This window comes from Pinus tabuliformis, chromosome 5_2 (genome assembly GCF_031772625.1).
Source record: "Pinus tabuliformis cultivar Carrire ecotype Pingquan chromosome 5_2, CPIR1, whole genome shotgun sequence".
Taxonomy (NCBI): Eukaryota; Viridiplantae; Streptophyta; class Pinopsida; order Pinales; family Pinaceae; genus Pinus; species Pinus tabuliformis.
Genome location: NC_142306.1, coordinates 816306591 through 816324864, shown reverse-complemented (window position 1 = coordinate 816324864; position 18274 = coordinate 816306591). Strand labels below are relative to the sequence as shown.

The 18274-nt window shown below is 36.6% G+C and overlaps 1 protein-coding gene across 1 annotated transcript; it reads right to left on the bottom strand.

Annotated features, from left to right (window-relative positions):
• Positions 1–3053: 3053 nt before the first annotated feature.
• Positions 3054–5627, bottom strand: LOC149161805 (magnesium-chelatase subunit ChlI-like). The gene is made up of 3 exons (XM_089437047.1): positions 5398–5627; positions 4781–4896; positions 3054–4346 (listed from the first exon to the last, which is right to left on the bottom strand). The coding sequence occupies exons 1-3, from the start codon at positions 5591–5593 to the stop codon at positions 3294–3296; spliced, it is 1365 nt and encodes a 454-aa protein (XP_089293173.1). The 5' UTR covers positions 5594–5627; the 3' UTR covers positions 3054–3293.
• Positions 5628–18274: the final 12647 nt, after the last annotated feature.

Sequence of the window (18274 nt, the reverse complement as noted above, 5' to 3'; positions counted from 1 at the left end):
GCAATGGAGCACGATGACAATGTACAAAGTAAATTCTAACAAAACAAATTTAAAAATTGCAAAAATGAAAGTGAATAATAAAGACTTAAACAACAATAAGAAATATACATACATCCTTACCCACAAGAAATCACTGGTTCCCTAAGCACATCTAGGAATTTTCCATTAAGCTCCAAAGGAGGGAGTTCCCTCAAATCCAACCATCACCCTTATATAACACCTTGCATGAACATGTGTGCCCTTTTTTACACATATGATAAAATAAAGCTTACGTCTTAATGAGAAGATGACATTACTAGGCTTAGGATAACCTTTTCACTTTTCATGAACATAATTTACTTTATCAAGGTATAGAGTGAGGGGCTTTTAAAAAGGGGTTTACATGATTTTTTTGTACCATGGTCATATAAGTTGTTTCTCCTAGTAAACCCCACCAAAACCGAAGTCATAGTAAGAAAAGGAACTAAGGCCAACCACAAAGAACATAATCATCTACCAATAGCATCAAGAAGCACTTCACAACCATCACCAATGTATCAAGTAATACCACAAAATCTAACCCCCAAGACTTCATAAATCAAGGTACACCATTGTGAAGAACAAGAACCTAAACATGATAAACCACCGCACAAGTAGCAAGCACGACACCATCCAAACAAAGGAGATTTGAAACTCTCCCAACCAAAGATCTCTACCATTTGCAAGACCAATGTAGCCATCTACCAACATCCCGTGCTATAAGCTACCTGCACCAAAATCTCAACCTTTGGAAGGCCAGAATTGTGATACCAACCTACAAAATTCTGAAACCACTTGTGCAATCCTCGTGCAATATGGTGGGTAACAAGCCTCGCCCAGTTTGTTATAATTACAGGTGATCTCCTCTCGTATTTTAATAAAAAACAATAAATAGATTCAATATTTCTTGTTTTTCTACGATCTATGTATGGAGAGTAAGCTCATTTACAATCTAGGTTAATCCTAGATTTCTACAATACTTAGATTCTAAACCCTACAATTCCTCTTCATACAACAAAATAAAATTCTCAGCTGAATAATGTGCATAACATTCTCAACTGAAGGTTGCGTTTGGACCTTCAAAGATTAAGTTCATGAATTTTTTCGGATGACTGAAAATTAATACATGGTGGGGCACACCTTCATGGGTACATCAAGCAATACCATTGACCTCTCACCAATCACTTGCCACAACTTCACTTCCTTTTCTCTCAACCTCTCAAAAATATTTCACACTCCTTAAATTTAAAAATTCTACTGAATATAGAGTGATGGTAACTTTAACACAAACATACATAGATATCAAAGAGATGCATGTGAGGCCTCCTTTGTTGCTTCTATAGGGCTCATCTCTATCTGCACCGTGGTAGCCCATTCAAGAAACCAAACAATCAGTAGTTCACTCTGTTGTGGATTAATTGGTAGTGAAGGTCTGAGAAACAACTCACCTCCATGCACCACCAATTTTTCCTGCAAACTTAAGCTCTTAATCTGTAGCCTTGTTTTCAAGCTATAGATCTTCGAGTCATTAGCAATAGTAAGGAAGTGATTACTAATCCTCATGTTATATAAACTCAATTGAAGTCATCTAGATTTATTCCTCAAATCTTAATTGATTCACAAACCCCTACATTGTTCAGATTGAATGCCCTTGTCTTCTCATAATTAATTGCATAAGTTTCCTCAGCATTACCTTGCCTTGCTTATTTGAATTATACTAATGTGACCGTTGATTCCTATAGGAATGACCAATAACTATATCCTTCCCAAATTTGCTAAAGTTATGCTTTTGTAATAAATAGCTTAGTGGAATTCCTGTAACCCATGTGTACAAATAACCTTCAACTTGACTAAAAGATCATTATGCTCAAAATCAAGAAAAAGGTAAAGCACCTATTCAGCTGTTATGACTATTCAGCTGTTATGATGAAATATATAGACAAGAAATAATAGAATTTTGCCCAAAAGCATCAAAAACCAGCTCAGAATCAGCATCTTCCTTTGTATTCATGTTGAGACATGCCTACTGGTTTTTAGATTGATTTGCCATGTTGGGAGTTGATTGCAATGGTTGCTTCTTGTCTCCCTCTTCTCTTAGTTTTAAATCTATCAAAGAAAATTGCAAAAATTACTGTATCCCATGTGTGGCTCAAAAATTATTTACATATTTCAAATAGAAAGCACCTTGCAATATTTCATTATCATGCAGCACAGAGGAGTGCCTGGGATAGATATTGTTTCAGTAAGAAAGAACATGAGCGTTAGATTAATTGTCTTCAAGGATATCTCAGAAATCCAATTGAAGTGGAAAACTGCAGCTTACAAAATGACTAATAATTCTCAAATAAAAAATTAGTGATGTCAAATTAATCCTGTTCAGAATCCAATCCCAAAATAAGAAAATGAGAATAAGAAAACTCCTAGTCATGTTTCCTTTGTGAAACATTGAATGACATTTGAATATTTCTGGTTGGAGTTTGAAAGAACCAAAAGATGCGCTAGAAAGAAAACGTCATTTTTCACAAATACAAAGTACAGCAGTAACATTGCAGCGAGAAGATCACATATCCCCATTATACAGGGAATGTCAATTCGTCCTCAGCTACCTGTGATTGGCAATATGGCAAGAGAAAGGATAGACTGATTCTAGATTGATATATACATGCGGGATCCACTTCAAAGGAAATGCAGGGCCAAACATTTCAATCAGTGTCAAATTTCAATTCTTTACATCCAAGCACCAACCCAAAATGCATTTCTTTGCTTAACCTGCTCCATCTCAATATGTTGTATCAAACAGAACCCTTAGTTAGCTGGCATATGCAACAAAGCCAATTCAAAATTCTGCTTTTTTCGGAAAATTCATATAAAGAAGAATATATCTTGCCAATTTGAGATAGTTCATTTCGGGTAACATTGTTCTTATGGCAACAAATCAAGAGTTGGAAATTTCATTATAACATGAAAATAAGAGTTAGATTTTCTGCAACAAATTTTCAAATGGCATATATGGTTTTCCTATGAAAGTATAGTGCTGAGATAAATGAATCAGCAGTAGTGTTGGTCATAAAAAAAATTCCACTCATTTAGGGTTCACAAAGTAAAAAGATTTGGCATTAATACAGTCATTCAAACCTGCTATCTTAAAATCAGGCAAATGAACCTGGCCAAAGTCATAACATGTGGACCTGAAGCAAGAGACTTTGACAGGCATGGCCAAGCATGAGAAAGAATTAGAACAGTGAACTGAACCAGAGTAGGACTCACTTTCCTGTTCACCCAAATACCTCATAAAACTTTTCTACAACTAGCAAACCAGAATCAATGGATTCCAAAGGATCCTTTCTAAGTCGGTGTCTCAAGCAATTTGGGATGACTGTCATCACATCTTCTGTAGCTACTTCTTCTCTTCCCTTCAAAGCAGCTAAAGCCTTGGCAGCCCTGTTTGACACAATGTCACCCCTCAGGCCATCCACATTCAGCTCTGAACATACTTGTGAGATCTTAACACGAATACCATGGTCAATTTGAACTTTAGGAAGCAGTTTCCTAGCTTCAAAAATCTGTTTCTGAAGCTTCAACTGCTCTTGCATGTAGGACTCTCGAAAAGCCTTTGGATCTCTGTCAAATTTTGCTCTCTCCTCCACAATCTTTACCCTCAATTCTGCATCTCTTACTGTCCCAACCTGAGCATGCATACCAAACCTGTCCAAAAGTTGAGGACGAAGCTCACCTTCCTCTGGATTTCCTGAACCAATGAGAATAAAACGAGCTGGATGAGAGATAGAAATCCCTTCTCTCTCCACAGTATTCCAACCAGAAGCAGCAGCATCTAGCAGCACATCTACCAAATGATCATCAAGAAGATTAACCTCGTCAACATACAGAATTCCCCTGTTTGCTTTGGCGAGAAGACCAGGCTCAAATGCCTTGACACCTTCTGTGAGTGCCTTCTCTATGTCAATTGTTCCACAAACTCTGTCTTCAGTTGCACCCAACGGCAAGTCCACCATAGTGATTTTTGTCATGACAGAAGGCAGCTGCTCTTCTCTTTCCACTCTCTGCCGAATATCCTCACTCATAGCCTCTGGATCATCAGGGTCAGAATTGAAGGGATCAGCAGCAACCACCCGGATTTCAGGCAGCAAGTCCACAAGAGACCTTACTGTGGTTGATTTTCCTGTGCCCCGGTCACCCATGATCATGACTCCTCCAATTTTTGGGTCAATTACATTCAACAAAAGACACAGTTTCATCTCATCCTGACCCACAATTGCTGCAAAAGGATATACAGGTCTCTGGGTATCCTTGGATACGCCTTTCTTCACCTTTGATTAAAATAACAAGTACACGATCAAATTAATTCCAGAATACGCGTGCTTAGAAACAAATCAAATCATATATATAGAATTAGAGATAAATTGGTGAGGCTGAGCCTTGGGAAAGAAAATATGATTATAGCAATATTCTCATTAATCCATGAAAGCCATGCAATGCAGCAAGTAAGAACAGAAATTTTCATTGAATTATAGATTAAATGAAAGATTTCCAATATCGTCAAGCAAAATTGTCAAAAGCATATGGTCTGGAGCTCAGACAAGGTCTTGAAAAGCCAATTCATTAAGGCCCTGACCAACCCTTGTAACAAAGGATTGGTTCTGAGTACAATGATCAACCCTTCTCATATAAGGCCCTGAAAGGTTTTACCTTTCTAAACAGAGCTTAAAGCAAAAGAGAATTTTTTAACAGAAATAAAACCTACTTGGTCAGTTGATATAACTTCACTAGCCACGCTGTTCACGGCTACCGTGCCCTGAAATCTTCTCTTGGGCAGCCGCATTCTGCATCCCAGCATACGTCTGCTTCCAAGGAAATAGTCTGTACCAATGTACGATACAACCAAAAAGGCATTAGAATTTTCAACAGTAAACATAAATGAGCTTGTGGTCTAAATTGACTGATCTGCTCAAGTTCCATTCTTGCTAGTGACCAGCAACACTCTTGTGATAACCCTAAATCGAGACAGCTACAGCTTGGATCTGGTTTGCAGATAGGGGCAGTTATTATCCAGGCTAGTATGTACAGAACTTAGATACTTAACCCCCAGCTGACATTTTCATTGGCTAGAACACTACAAATTTATCACAGAAATCTGAGAATTTTACAAAGGGCATTTGAAAAGTGATTGCCCACTTCATAATTAAAGCGCCCACATGCAAAAGTGGATAAAAGAAGGAACAATCGCTACTACTACTTGCATAGTTCGCTCAGAAATTGACATGGCCTGAAGAAGAACTGCAAAATTTCTTCTGCCTTTCAAACAGACATATATACAATGAATATGCGTGAAAGAAGGAATCACAGCAAACACAAACTTACCGGAACGGAAGGCAAGGGGGGGAATGTGGACGGGGCGGTCAGGGGATGAAACGTTGAAGCTCCCCATGGATAATGCAGCAGAAGCTCCCAGCATGGCTGACATTGTTGTGGACATGGCTCGGTTTCTCGGTGAACCGAACGAAGGTTTACAGTGTAAAGAATTACATAGATAGAGAACCGATGACGTTTTGTCCATTCATTCACGATCCTTCCATCTCAAATTTTGAGTGAAGACGTGTGTATAAAGAGTTCATAAAAATTACTCGATGTATGAAATATACAAACTAGTCATTTAAGTCATCACTTGTTTTTTAATTAATTATTTAGGATTATAAATTTGGTTTAAATTGTATGGAAAAAGGGTTGATGGTGTCATTATTAATGGAGATACAAATCATCTGGATTTTTTAATTTTGAAATAGACTTTCTTATGATATAGGAGATCAATATCATGATTTATCATTATTATTAAAAAAAAATCATTAAATTTTTAATTATATATATATAGATATATATATATATATTTTAAATTAAATGGTAAAGAAAAATAATTTAATTTATTCCATGAATATCTTTTAATTACATATCCAAAAGTTTATAAGATCAAAATTTGTTATATATATATTTTTATTTAATTTAATTTTATAATATTTTTAAAATTAAATTGAAAAACGTTTATGGGTTCTTGGTTAGATAGTGATAGGTTTATGGGTTTTTGGATAAATGGTGATAGGGTGCTCTGTTAAAACACTTATTGATGTGAAGTCACCTGTTCAATTCTTTGTCCCAATCTGATGATATAATGGACATAATGATGATGTAGTCTTACCCAAAATTACAACAACCAAAAAAAATGAAAAACAAAAAGACTACTTTTGAGGTAGTGATTAAGATTAAAAATATTTCATGCATATTTCATAAAGCTTAAATTCTTAGATCCACTTGTTTGTTAACTAAATTATAAGTTTATTTAACTAAAAAAACAAATCATAAAATTTAACTAAATTATAACTTTATTTTAAATTATTATTATTATTTGTTAAAAAAAAAAATTAATATATGAGTTTAACATATAAAAAAATGTAACAAAATTCTTAACTGTGAAGATTCACCTCACTTTGCTATGGAGATTCTTAACCTATTCTAAAATTAAATTAAAACTCTAGAAACCCTGCTTTTAAGAAATAAGCATGCCTTTAATTAACTAAATTAGCATAGTCATATAAATTAAATGGTTTGTAAATGTTGATAGGCATCAATCATAATTAACATCTAAACACTTATTTCATAATATATCTCACATTAACAAGATTAAAAAAACTATAAATTTTAACTAAATTATAATTTTATTTTGATTATTATTATTATTAATTTTATATATGTGTGTGAGAGAGAGAATTAAACATACATACATTAAGAAAAAAAAACATGTAATAAGATTTTAAAGATTTACCCCCACTTAATCATAAAGATTTTTAATTTGTAAAAAGTTTTATTATAATATCATAGGTCAATATCATAAAAATCATAACTCATTTCATGTTATACTTGTTCATATGATATTGTTTTTTAATTAATCAATTTAATTAAAAATTAGAAAGAACATAACTACTTTTAAAATAAATCTCAATCATGTGACTACTATTAAGAATATTCTAAAATATTTCACGGAAATTAAATCCCTACCATCCATCCAATAATTATTAATAATTAAATTAAAATTCTAGAAGTAGAGAGACTTATCAGGGAATTATAATTTTATTTTAATATATATATATATATATATATAGTTAAACATATATACATTTTAAAGCACTAAACATGATTCTTAACATTAACCTTTACCTTATTATGAAAACCTTTTTATAAAGATTTTGTAAAGGTTAAATTTTTACCATTCACCTATTAATTATTAATAATTAAACTAAAAATTCCTATTTCAAAATAAACAATAAATTTTACATTCTATATTATTAAATTTCAACAACAAAAAACCTAATTTGTAAAAACATAATATATTTAATATCTTCATATTTATAATTTCTTTAAAATTATCTATCTAATTGATAAATAATATATAATTATTAAATATTTAAAATAAAACATAATCGTTTTTATATTTTCAAATCACTTTTTTTTTGTTTAACTGTTTTATAATCAATAACATTGTTATAAACATATCACTTTACTTTCCATGTGCAACCCTTAACACTTAGAATAATGGATCCTTGGATCCAAAAGCTTCTCATTCCCCTTAACCCCCTCCCCTTGAATCTATGGTCAACCTAAATTCCACAAAAAAAATACCCATAGACCTATAATCAGCGCTATTGGTGGTCCCACCCACATCCTTTCCCGATTCCTTGCCAAAAATATTCATCCCTTCTTCGGCCAAACCTCTTCCTTCATTAGAGATTCCTTTGATTTCATTGGGCAAACCAAACACCTCACTCTTGATGAAAATGACATCTTAGTTAATTTTAATGGTGTTCTCCTCTTTACTAAAATTCCTATCCTGAAAGCCATTGACCTTATTTGCAAGTTTGTAGACTCTGAAACCCTCAATCTTATCAAGATATGTCTTTCCACCACCTTCTTTACTTACAATGGAGTTTTCTATGAGCAAATTGAGGGCACATTTATGGGGTCCTCTCTCTCCCCCGTTGTTGCCAACATTTTCATGGAGCACTTTGATACCTTAGCCCTAGACAACTACCACTTAAAACCTAAACTCTAGTAGCAATTTGTCAATGATACCTTTATTATTTGGTCCCATGGCATACTTGAACTCCAAGCCTTCCTTAACCATCTCAATCAAATTTCTCCCCACATCCAACTCACAATGGAAATTGGGAATAACCATTCCTTCCCCTTTCTTGACATTCTTGTTTCTCACCTCCCATGGCGTTCTAGCAAGTCTATCATAAGAAAACCCATACCGGGAGGTACCTTCATGCCACCTCTCACCATCATCCTTAACAAAAGGCGATTGTTCTAAAAACCTTTGTTACTCCCGCTATTCAGATTTATTCCTCTCAATCTTTTCCCATTGAAAAATCCCATCTTGCTAAGGCCCTCAAGGCTAATGGTTACACCTCCTCCTAGATTAAAAAGGCTTTCCATTTCGCCCTCCACCCTCACCCTAATCCTAAAAATTCGACCATTAATCCTCCCTTAGCCAAAGTCAACTTTCCCTATGTTCAAGGAATTATTGATCATATTTTCAAAATCCTTTATAAAAAAGAACATCAAAACCTTATTCAAAACCCATACTACCCTTAGTTAGTCCTTTCAATCTCCCAAAGACAAGAGTGACCCTATGTTGGGCCCTAGAGTCTATGAGATCCCTTGCTCCAATGGGGTGTCTTATATTGGACAAACTAGGAGATCCTTCAAAGCTCGCCTTAAAGAACTCGTCGCTAATGCCTTCCATAATCGAACCACTAAATATACCATCACTAAACACTCCCACAATACCCTTCATTTAATTTGATTTGACAATACCGAGATCTTTTCCTTCATCCCTTTCCACTCAAAGCGGGTCATTAGGGAGGCTCTAGAAATCAAAAATCAATCTAACAACTTCAATCAAGAAGATGATTATAAATTGAGTCAATCTTGGAAACCTACTATCTATTTTCTATCTTCAAAATATAACTTTGATGTCAGTAAACCTCACCTTCCTCTAATTCTTTTCACCTGGCCCTCTTCTTTTTGTTCCCTTGGTTTCATCCAACCTCCTTTTTCCTAAGCTAAATTTAACCTTCTTCATATATATTAATTTCCTAGTTTATCCTAATAAGTTAATTTATTAATCATAACATCTCCATAATTTGATCACCCCTTTTACATCTCCATAATTTGATCACCCCTTTTCTCTTTGGTAGATATTTCCAATTGACCTAGATTTTATTCCTTTTGACCATCTTTTTATTTAATTCCATCCTAATTATTTATTTTCTTTATTAATATCAATTTTAGTTATTTTTTACTAATCAATATTAATCTCATTCATTTTATTTTATTTTTTTTCCGTGGAGAAAATCCGTAATTTCCATTAATTTCATAAAATTACATGTTGTAGATGCTTAACGCATATGCAGAAGTGGGCAAAGCCACATACAATAACAATACTTCAACAGAAGTATCCAGAAAAGCCCACAAACTGGGCAGCAAGTAAAGGGTATGTAAACCCCAAACCAGTCTGTAGAAAACAGAACTGTGGAGGATACCCATACCCGTCACAACAAAACAGCAAATAAAGCAAAAAAACATAGCTTCTGTGGAAGAAAATGAAACAGAAAAACATCTAAATCTGACTGCCCAAGCAAGTAGGAGAGGCACGAAATGAGGAAAGTGCAGCCATGGTAGCCACACCTCCCTCGTCCCCTCAAAACTCTCCTCTTGAAGCCGACGAAACCAGAGGTAGAGACCAAACTGCCCAAAACTCCACAGTCGCTTGCAGAAACCCCAGCAACAACGACAATGATGATGCGGCTCTAAACAATGCAGAGAAATACACCTCCACACCCCTGTTCCCTCAATGCATCAAAATACCGCAAAGGAATACTAACTAGCCATCAAAAAAGCACCAACTGCCATAGCAGAGGAACCCATCCGGTCCCAGTTAGAGCAGAGGCAGGTCTGGGGGCAGAGGCGGCTAGGGCATCCACCTCGCCCCCACGAAGAGTGATCTGTAGACCAAAAAAAAATCTCACTCTCGCTCCAACACGCAGTCAAAAACACCAAAGGAATGCACTCCTTTGCTAGACCACCAAGCAGAGCCACATGGAAGGTTGAGCAGGGGCCGTCGAAGTCTTTAAGGCACTGAGTCGCCTCAACCACTCGACATAAACAAAGCAAGGAGCCCCGGACCTCTTCCATTCAGAGCCCAAGACGAGCGAGCCACCAAATCGGAATCAAAGAGCCGAAGCCGAGGGAGGATGCAGGTCAGCAGGAAAGGGGAGGCAGGGGCCAAAAGATGAAGCTATGCCTCAGGCTGAGCACGAACCGATAGTCGTCAAATCCCCAACTGAAAACTGTGAAAACCGTTTAGATCTCCAGCAGCACGGCAATGGCGACAATGTTCAAGCAAGAGTGTCAAGAAGGGCCGCCATAACTAGGGGTGACCCTGCTGCCACTTCCCAACGGCGGCAGCAGGGGCAGAAGTAAAAACATTTTATTTTATTATATGGTTAGCTTTATCTATATTAAATAAATATTATTTCTTTGACCAAATCTTCTAATTTTAATAATCTTCTCTTATTTATACTTAATTATTCTAATTTGACCTCATGTTGCTACTACTATTATTGTTGTTCACATTCCCCTTAGCCCTTTTTTTTGGCTTCAATTCAACCAATCTTTTGATACTAGTTTTAACTTATTTTAACCCTTTTGTTTTAATTTAATCTTAATCTAATTATTTATTAATTTAATTATTTTATTCTTATAATTGATTTTATTTATTCTTAGCTCACTTCTCCCCTATAGTTATTTGTTTTTAATTTCCCCTTACTTCTTATTATTTACTTCAATTTTAATAATCTTCTTATAATTATTCTTTATCACTCTAATTTGACCTCCCACTAATAATATCAATATTAATAATTATTATTGATTATTTTTTACCAAATATTTTAATTTTAATTTAATGATTTGACAATTTTTTTCTTCATTTGACTTCCTCCTAATTATTAATAAATTATATTATTTAATTATCAATAATGTTCACAAATTTTCCCTTACATCTCTTAATGGCCAGATCCTTTATCTATTTATTTATGGTCTAGCACTCTTCATATCAATAACATAGGTTTTTGTCCCTGAAGATGGGTGACGTGTTCACCCGAAACGTTAGGCACCTCACTAGTACTATACATTTTTCCATAAGAAACTCTCAACATCAACATAATTATGACTGTGAAAACCTACATACTAAAATTTGTAATATTATAAATGTATGAGTTTTCTAGCTTAATGAAGCAAGTTGTGAGTTCAGGCAGTCTCCAGATTGAGATTTGTCTCACTGGAGAGTTGCATCTCTCTTCTTCAATACTTTGTCTTCCATTTTCTGAGTTGGTATAAGCTCAAAGCTGGAGTTGAGTTTGTTTGTGGTGTGGTTGAGTTTGTTGTGTGATAAATCGTTGTTGCATGGAAGTTATTGATGTGATTGAGGAGGACCTCTATCGTGTGATTCATCAATTGGTTTCGTGTATTTTCTATCCTTTCCTTCATTAGTCCATGTGATATCTGTAGACTTTCATTTGTCTACAAACCTTCAAATCCACAACCTGTGACAACTCTGTCTAGAAAAAACCCACTCCACTCTCGCCTCTACAATTCAAATCTCATTGATTCATTGTATCTCATTTTATCAGCACAAGGGTCGTTGTGAATCTCTAATAGAGGGATGTTGTTAATCTCTTATGGAGGTTTGCTACCGCTGCCTATGAATTTATAGTGTTATCGGTGAAGTTCCATGCGTGAGTGGAAAATTGTTGGTCGAAACCAGAAGTGGTGAGCATAGATTTGTTGGTAAATGTCGAATAGTATAGTAAGTGATGTAATGCAAGTGATAGACATGTCATTTAACCTAAAAATGAACGTCAATCCCCTCCCCCTTTTCCTCCTCTTTTAGTTTTTTCGTTTCCACCCCCTTGAATATAAATATAAACAAAATTTAACCCAAAGTCATGGTTCATATGCCACACAAGGTTCTCTGCCCAAACCAATAGTGGTCGAGGGTCATGGCACTTCCCATCTTGACTACGCAATTGAATCCATGACCTGGCCAATGAATATTTTGGGGGTCGGGATGTTCATGATATTTTTCCATGAGCGTCGAGTGTCAAAGTCACAACTATGGGTCCCATAGACCCTGGTTTCCACAATATTATGGATTTTTCTTTACTTCTTAGGTCTAGTTTGGATTTGTCAATCATTGACTTTCTCTTATTAAATAAATTTTTGCTAAGAAGGGCTCGAGTACTAGTTATTGAATTAGCCTTTTCAGGAATAATAAATCCCATTTATAAATTTAGACTCACCATGATTCCTTCAATCCACAAATTGTGTGAGGGGAGTGTAGGTGATTTGGAACTGATCAATGATTGGGGTTAGAGAATTGGTGTTCCACCATAGATTGATATCACCCAATTCAAAGCTCATTCGGGGTGTAGTACTTTGGAAAATAAAATTTACACATATGCAATTTTTTTTGCATTGAGAAGGGGATAGTAACATCTCATAAGGAGCACTCCAAAGGTCACCGCAAACTCATCTTATTTCTCTAACTCTCACATACTCTTTGATTTAACAATGTTCTTCACTCCTTGAATTGGTTAGGGGGATTTGTTTGATATTTCCAATACTAAGTTGTCACTGGGTAAATGATTTACGCTTCACCCTAAATTCAATTCATCAACTCAAGGAATCTGGGGATAGAGATTTATCAACCTCGTCGGGCTCACTTGCAAGACCCATGAATAGAATAAAGCACCAATCTATTACAAGGACACATCTCAAAATTTAAATAATAGATCCAAAGAGTGTCCCCCTCGCTTCCTGCTCTCACCCACTTTCTGACAAGACACGTTATGTATATATACAAAGAGAAATAAGACAAAAAGAATTTAATATTTAGGTCCTATTACTCATAATAGTAATATGTACAAAGAAATTCACAGTGGGTTCACTGCTCAACTCCACCTCCTGGACTCTAAACCTTGGACTCCTAATTCATTGGAGAGTTGTCTCGTATTAATATACACACACTCTCATATACAATACTATTGGATCAAAAAATGTCTCAATAAAATAGCCAAGAATGGGACATTTGTCCATCAGCTCAAATTGCCTACACCTTAGTTGGGTACTTGTCATTTTATAGAAATCCCACTAAAATTGTAGCAACCCCTGGTTGTTTTTCCATGTAAATAAAAATAAGACCAAGGTCATGGGACACATATTCCAAGTTGAATGGTGAATAAAACATTATAGTGGACATCACTTGTGGTTTATTTATGGCTATGGAAATTGACAATGATGATTGGCAAAGGCAAAGTGGAAATAAATGTCATTTAATTATGAAAATAAAGGAAAATAGGAGAAAATGAAGATGAAGAGACACAAATTACATGAAAGGGAAAATAGAGGGAAAATGAAGAAAAAAGAGACATCAATACTAAACATGCATCAAAGAAATAGTGCACAACTTTTGTTGGTTCAGTTTTGGCTCTCTCCTTTCATTCTCTCATTCTCTCATACTCTTGAACACTTAGAGTATTATTAGAGCATCCTTGAAGCACTCTATCATTCACTTGGATTGGAGAAAGAAAGCAAAGGAAAGCAAGGGAGCGCAAGGAGATAGTTGGATCTACAACTACAGTTCGATTGCTTTGCAAGTAACATGTTGCATGTGTGATTTCCTTACTAGTTTTTGGATGCATGGTATATGCATGTGGTTCCTTTGTTATGTGTCGTCATTTGCATGGATATTTTCCTGGATTGACAGTGGTTTCAACCTTGCCTTGCCATTTTTTGCATAGCCATAATGTTGTGGGTTTCCCACTTCTTCTTTTCTTTTTCCTAGTTTGTGCTTAGGTTCCCTTTAGTTGTGGGTTGGAACAAACGCTTTGGATCCTTGCAAGAACTTGGGTTGAGTAATTAGTTCCTGGAGCCTGCAGGTTGGGAAAAATTCTCTAGAGCCTTACGGGTTGAGTTACTAGTCCCTAGAGCTGCGGGCTGCACTAAACACTCTGGAGCCCTGTTTTAGTTGTGGCTTGAGATACTAGTTTATGGAGCCCTGGAAAGCTTGGGTAGAGGTCGATATGGTTGATGTTAGTGATTTGTGGACCTCATAGATTAGATCACTGTGGTTCAATGTTGAGGTGGTTTGGCTTCTAGAAACCCTGGTTGGTTTTGTTTTGGTTTAACCCTTATGATCCCACATTCATGCTTGGAATATGGCACATGGGTGATTGGATGAAATAGAGATTTGGTTCAGTCCAATTTATGGTCGGTTGGTACGTGGAAGTTCCTCACTTGGTTGTAATTTTCATATGTTAATATGAGATATTTTCCTATTGTGATCTATGAGCGTTTGTGGTGATTATGTTAGTGATTTTATGGCTAATGTTCCATGGTTTCCATTATGTAGATTTTCCTGTAAATTCATAGCTGATGTAATGTGCTAAAACGCAAGACAATAATCTACTCTACTCTTTAAACAGTTAAAACCAATAGATCGATGAAAACAATAATCAACAAGAGGAAGATAATCAAAGACACATAACACATTTTTTCTCTAGGGAAAGCCACTGCTCCAAACCTCGAATATCTATTGCATTAATCAGAAATCTGAGTGATAATACAAATCTTTTTCTAACTAGAACAATTCCTGCACAAGTATGATCAACTCTCTACCTCACAAGCCCGCTTTGGCCTACACTTAGCCAATTTTGTTGCTTTCCAAGCCCCTATTTCTTTGCACAATTCATGTGAGGATCAACCCATATTTAATTGGGAAATCCTTCCTCCATAACTGCACAATCCAAAACTAGGTCCTTCTTTGATTGCATGCATGACCTATACAACTCGGATCATCATACAACTCATAGTACACTGTCCCTGCACTCTAGTCTCAATTGGGTCTTTCTTTGAACTGACATGCATTGTTTTCTCATGAGGGAATATTCAGTTAACTGGAGTAGCACTAAGGATGCACCAGTGTACCAACTCACTACTAGACCTCTAATAGTTCCACAAACAGTTAGAACTAATTTAACTGTCTATAACTCAGTCAAACTGAGTTATCTAATTACAACTCAAATAAACTCATCCTGGACCCCTAAAACTTAGGGAGAACATAAACATGACTACAGAAAGACTTCCAACTCAAAATTCCAAAGCTAATTAAGTTAATTAAGTTTAATTAACTATGTACAAGTTGCTATGAGAATAGAATTCGATTTTAATTCACAGTTTAATTCAAGGACAAATTAGACTGGAATTTCTTGTTGTCATTTCTCAACATTCCCTCTCAAAAAGAAAGGGATTATCATCTACCCCTATCCTGTCTCTGTGAAACTCGAATTTACATCTTGACAATGTCTTTGTAAAAATGTCAGCATCTTTCTCCTTCGTGGGAATTCACCCAACAACATAATTCACCTCAATACAAAATCTCGAAGATGATGATATCAGATATCTATATGCTTGGACCGATCATGAAAAACTGGATTTTTAGAGAGTTTGATACAACTCTTATTATCGTAGTAAATCATGGTTGGATCCATCTGTTGACCAAATAAACCAACCAGAATCTTCCTCATCTAGATGGCCTCACATGTTTCCTGAATTGCATCCATATACTCTGACTCTGTCGAACAGAGTGCAACTGATCTTTGTTTCTTGCTGTACCAAGAAATTGTGGTTGACCCAATACTGAAGATCCATCCTGATATGATGTTCATGTTGGATGGATTCTCTGCCCAATTTGCATCAGTCAAGCCTTGAAACTTTACTCCCTCTGTCCGTCTGTACCACAATCCACACTGAGTAGTGCCTCTGAGGTACCTCGACACATGCTTTTCCACCTTCCAATACAGCTTGGTATGCCTAACCATCGCTTGAATAAGCTGGTTAAGTTCATAACACATATCCGATCATGTGTTCACAAAATACATGAGTGAACCCACAAGATGCCTGTAGAGAGTAGCTTCCACTACTTCTCCCGAAGTAGCATCCTCCTTCCTCCAGTTACCTACTAGAGGAGTCTCCATGGGTTTGCTACTCTCCATGCAGAACCTCCTGAGTATCTTGTTGGCATACTTTCCTTGAGACACAAATAGTTCCCCATCACCCTACCATACTTCCATGCCTATAAAGTAATGCATGAGCCACATGTCCTTCATCTAAAACTCTCTTGCAAGATCCTCCTTGCAATACTTGATTAGCTGATCATCACCGGTCAAAAGAAAATCGTCGACATATAACACAATGATCAACAATTTACCTTCCACCACTATGTGGTATAGACTTGCATCCACTTCACTCTTGGTGAAGCACAACCTGATGAAGTAGTTATTGATCTTGGTGTACCAAGCACGAGGTACTTGCTTTAGCCCATACAATTCTTTCTTGAGCTGACACACATGCGACTCATGGTCGAAGGTCTCAAAACCTTAAGGTTGCTCTATGTACACCTCTACCTCAATCATTCCATTAATTAAGGTTGTATTTACATCTATCTGATGTATCTTCCAACCCATCTGCTCTGATAGTGCCGATATAGATCTAATCGATGAGTACCTTGCAATAGGAACAAAGGTTTCATCATAGTCAATCCCCTCTACCTGTGAAAAGACTCGGGCCACAAACATGGCCTTCTGCTTCTCCACACTACCATCTGTAGCTTTGTTTACCTTGTAATTCCATATGGAGCTCACAATTGACTTGTCCTCCGGTCTCGGGACCACATCCCAAACACTGTTACGAACTATGGAGTCATACTTCTCCACCATGGCATCAACCCAAACTAGTTGTTGCACTTCCTCCTCAAAGGAAGATGACTTTGTCTCAACACATCCGATCACAAGAGCCATGTATCCAATGTATCTCTCAAGTGACCTCCTCTTCCTGCGATGAGATGTGGGATCTCCCACATTCTCCCATGCATCTGCAATAACCTGTCAGCCTCTCTGGTGTGATTTCTCCCATCTCTAGAAGAATTTTCCTGAGTGGATGTCTCCACTACTGGATCCTCTGCATGTGGCTACTCCACATCAATATGAGGCTCCTCAACCTTAGGAGCTAAGAGCTGCTCAACCACATGCATTTGAATCTCCCTCTCAAGGGAAACTCGCATGGCCTTCTCCTCATCGAACCTGACATTCCTGCGAACCATTGTCATCCTACTGGTTGACGAGTACACCCGATAGTTGTGAGGTGTATTAGTTTACCCCACAAATATCCCCAACTCTATTGTCAACTAAAGCTTCTTCTGTGCATCTTGGTCACATCGAAATATTCTGATGACCCAAAAATCCTGAAGTGACCAACATCTGGTCTCTTACAGGAGAAAGGATCCTCTAGTGTTTTCATCCCAAGTATGCGATGCGGGCTTTTGTTCTGCAAAAAAATAGTTGTGTTACATGCCTCAACCCATAAGTGTAGTGGTAGGCTCTGATCATGCAATATTACTCATGTTTCCCCTACAATGCTTCTTTTCTTCCTTTCGGGCACCCCATTTTGCTTCGGGTTATGGGGTGTCGTCAACTCCTATTTAATCCCTTCCGCCGCACAAAAATGATTAAACTCATTTGAGAAATACTCACAACCATTATCACTCCTCAGAGCTTTAACCTTCTTTCCAGAATCTTTCTCAACCAATTCTTTAAATTCACAAAAATTCATGAAAGTTTGATCCTTCTTTTGCATGAAAAATATCCAGCATTCACGAGAAAAGTCGTCAACAAATATAACATAGTACCTGTGTTGGGTTATGGATGTTGTCAAGAATGGTCCACAAAAATTTGAATGGGCTCACTCTAAAATCGCCTCTGCTCAACTGTCTCTGTCGTGAAAGGAATCCTTGGTGTATTTTCCCAAAGTACACCCCTTTCATGTATCAACTTTCTCTAGCATACCTTTGTGAAGACCAGTAGAGATATGTTGCATGATTTTCAAAGCCCCATGATGCAGTGACCCAATCGCCTGTGCCACAACTCACCAACGTCTCGGATCTACACCTTCTCTGATTTCGTGCTCAAAGCAGCACAATCCTCTACCTCCAACTTATAGATATTATTAACTTGAATCACTATCTTCTTTACCTAACCCGTGGCTATATGTTGAAGGAACGCCTTTCCTTTGC

Coding starts and splice junctions, on each gene's coding strand:
- LOC149161805 (XM_089437047.1), bottom strand. CDS start 5,593: ATGGACAAAACGTCATCGGTTCTCTATCTATGTAATTCTTTACACTGT. Junction 4,897..5,397: donor CCCCCTTGCCTTCCGTTCCG/GTAAGTTTGTGT, acceptor ACATTGGTACAG/ACTATTTCCTTGGAAGCAGA. Junction 4,347..4,780: donor AAGTTATATCAACTGACCAA/GTAGGTTTTATT, acceptor TTTTAATCAAAG/GTGAAGAAAGGCGTATCCAA.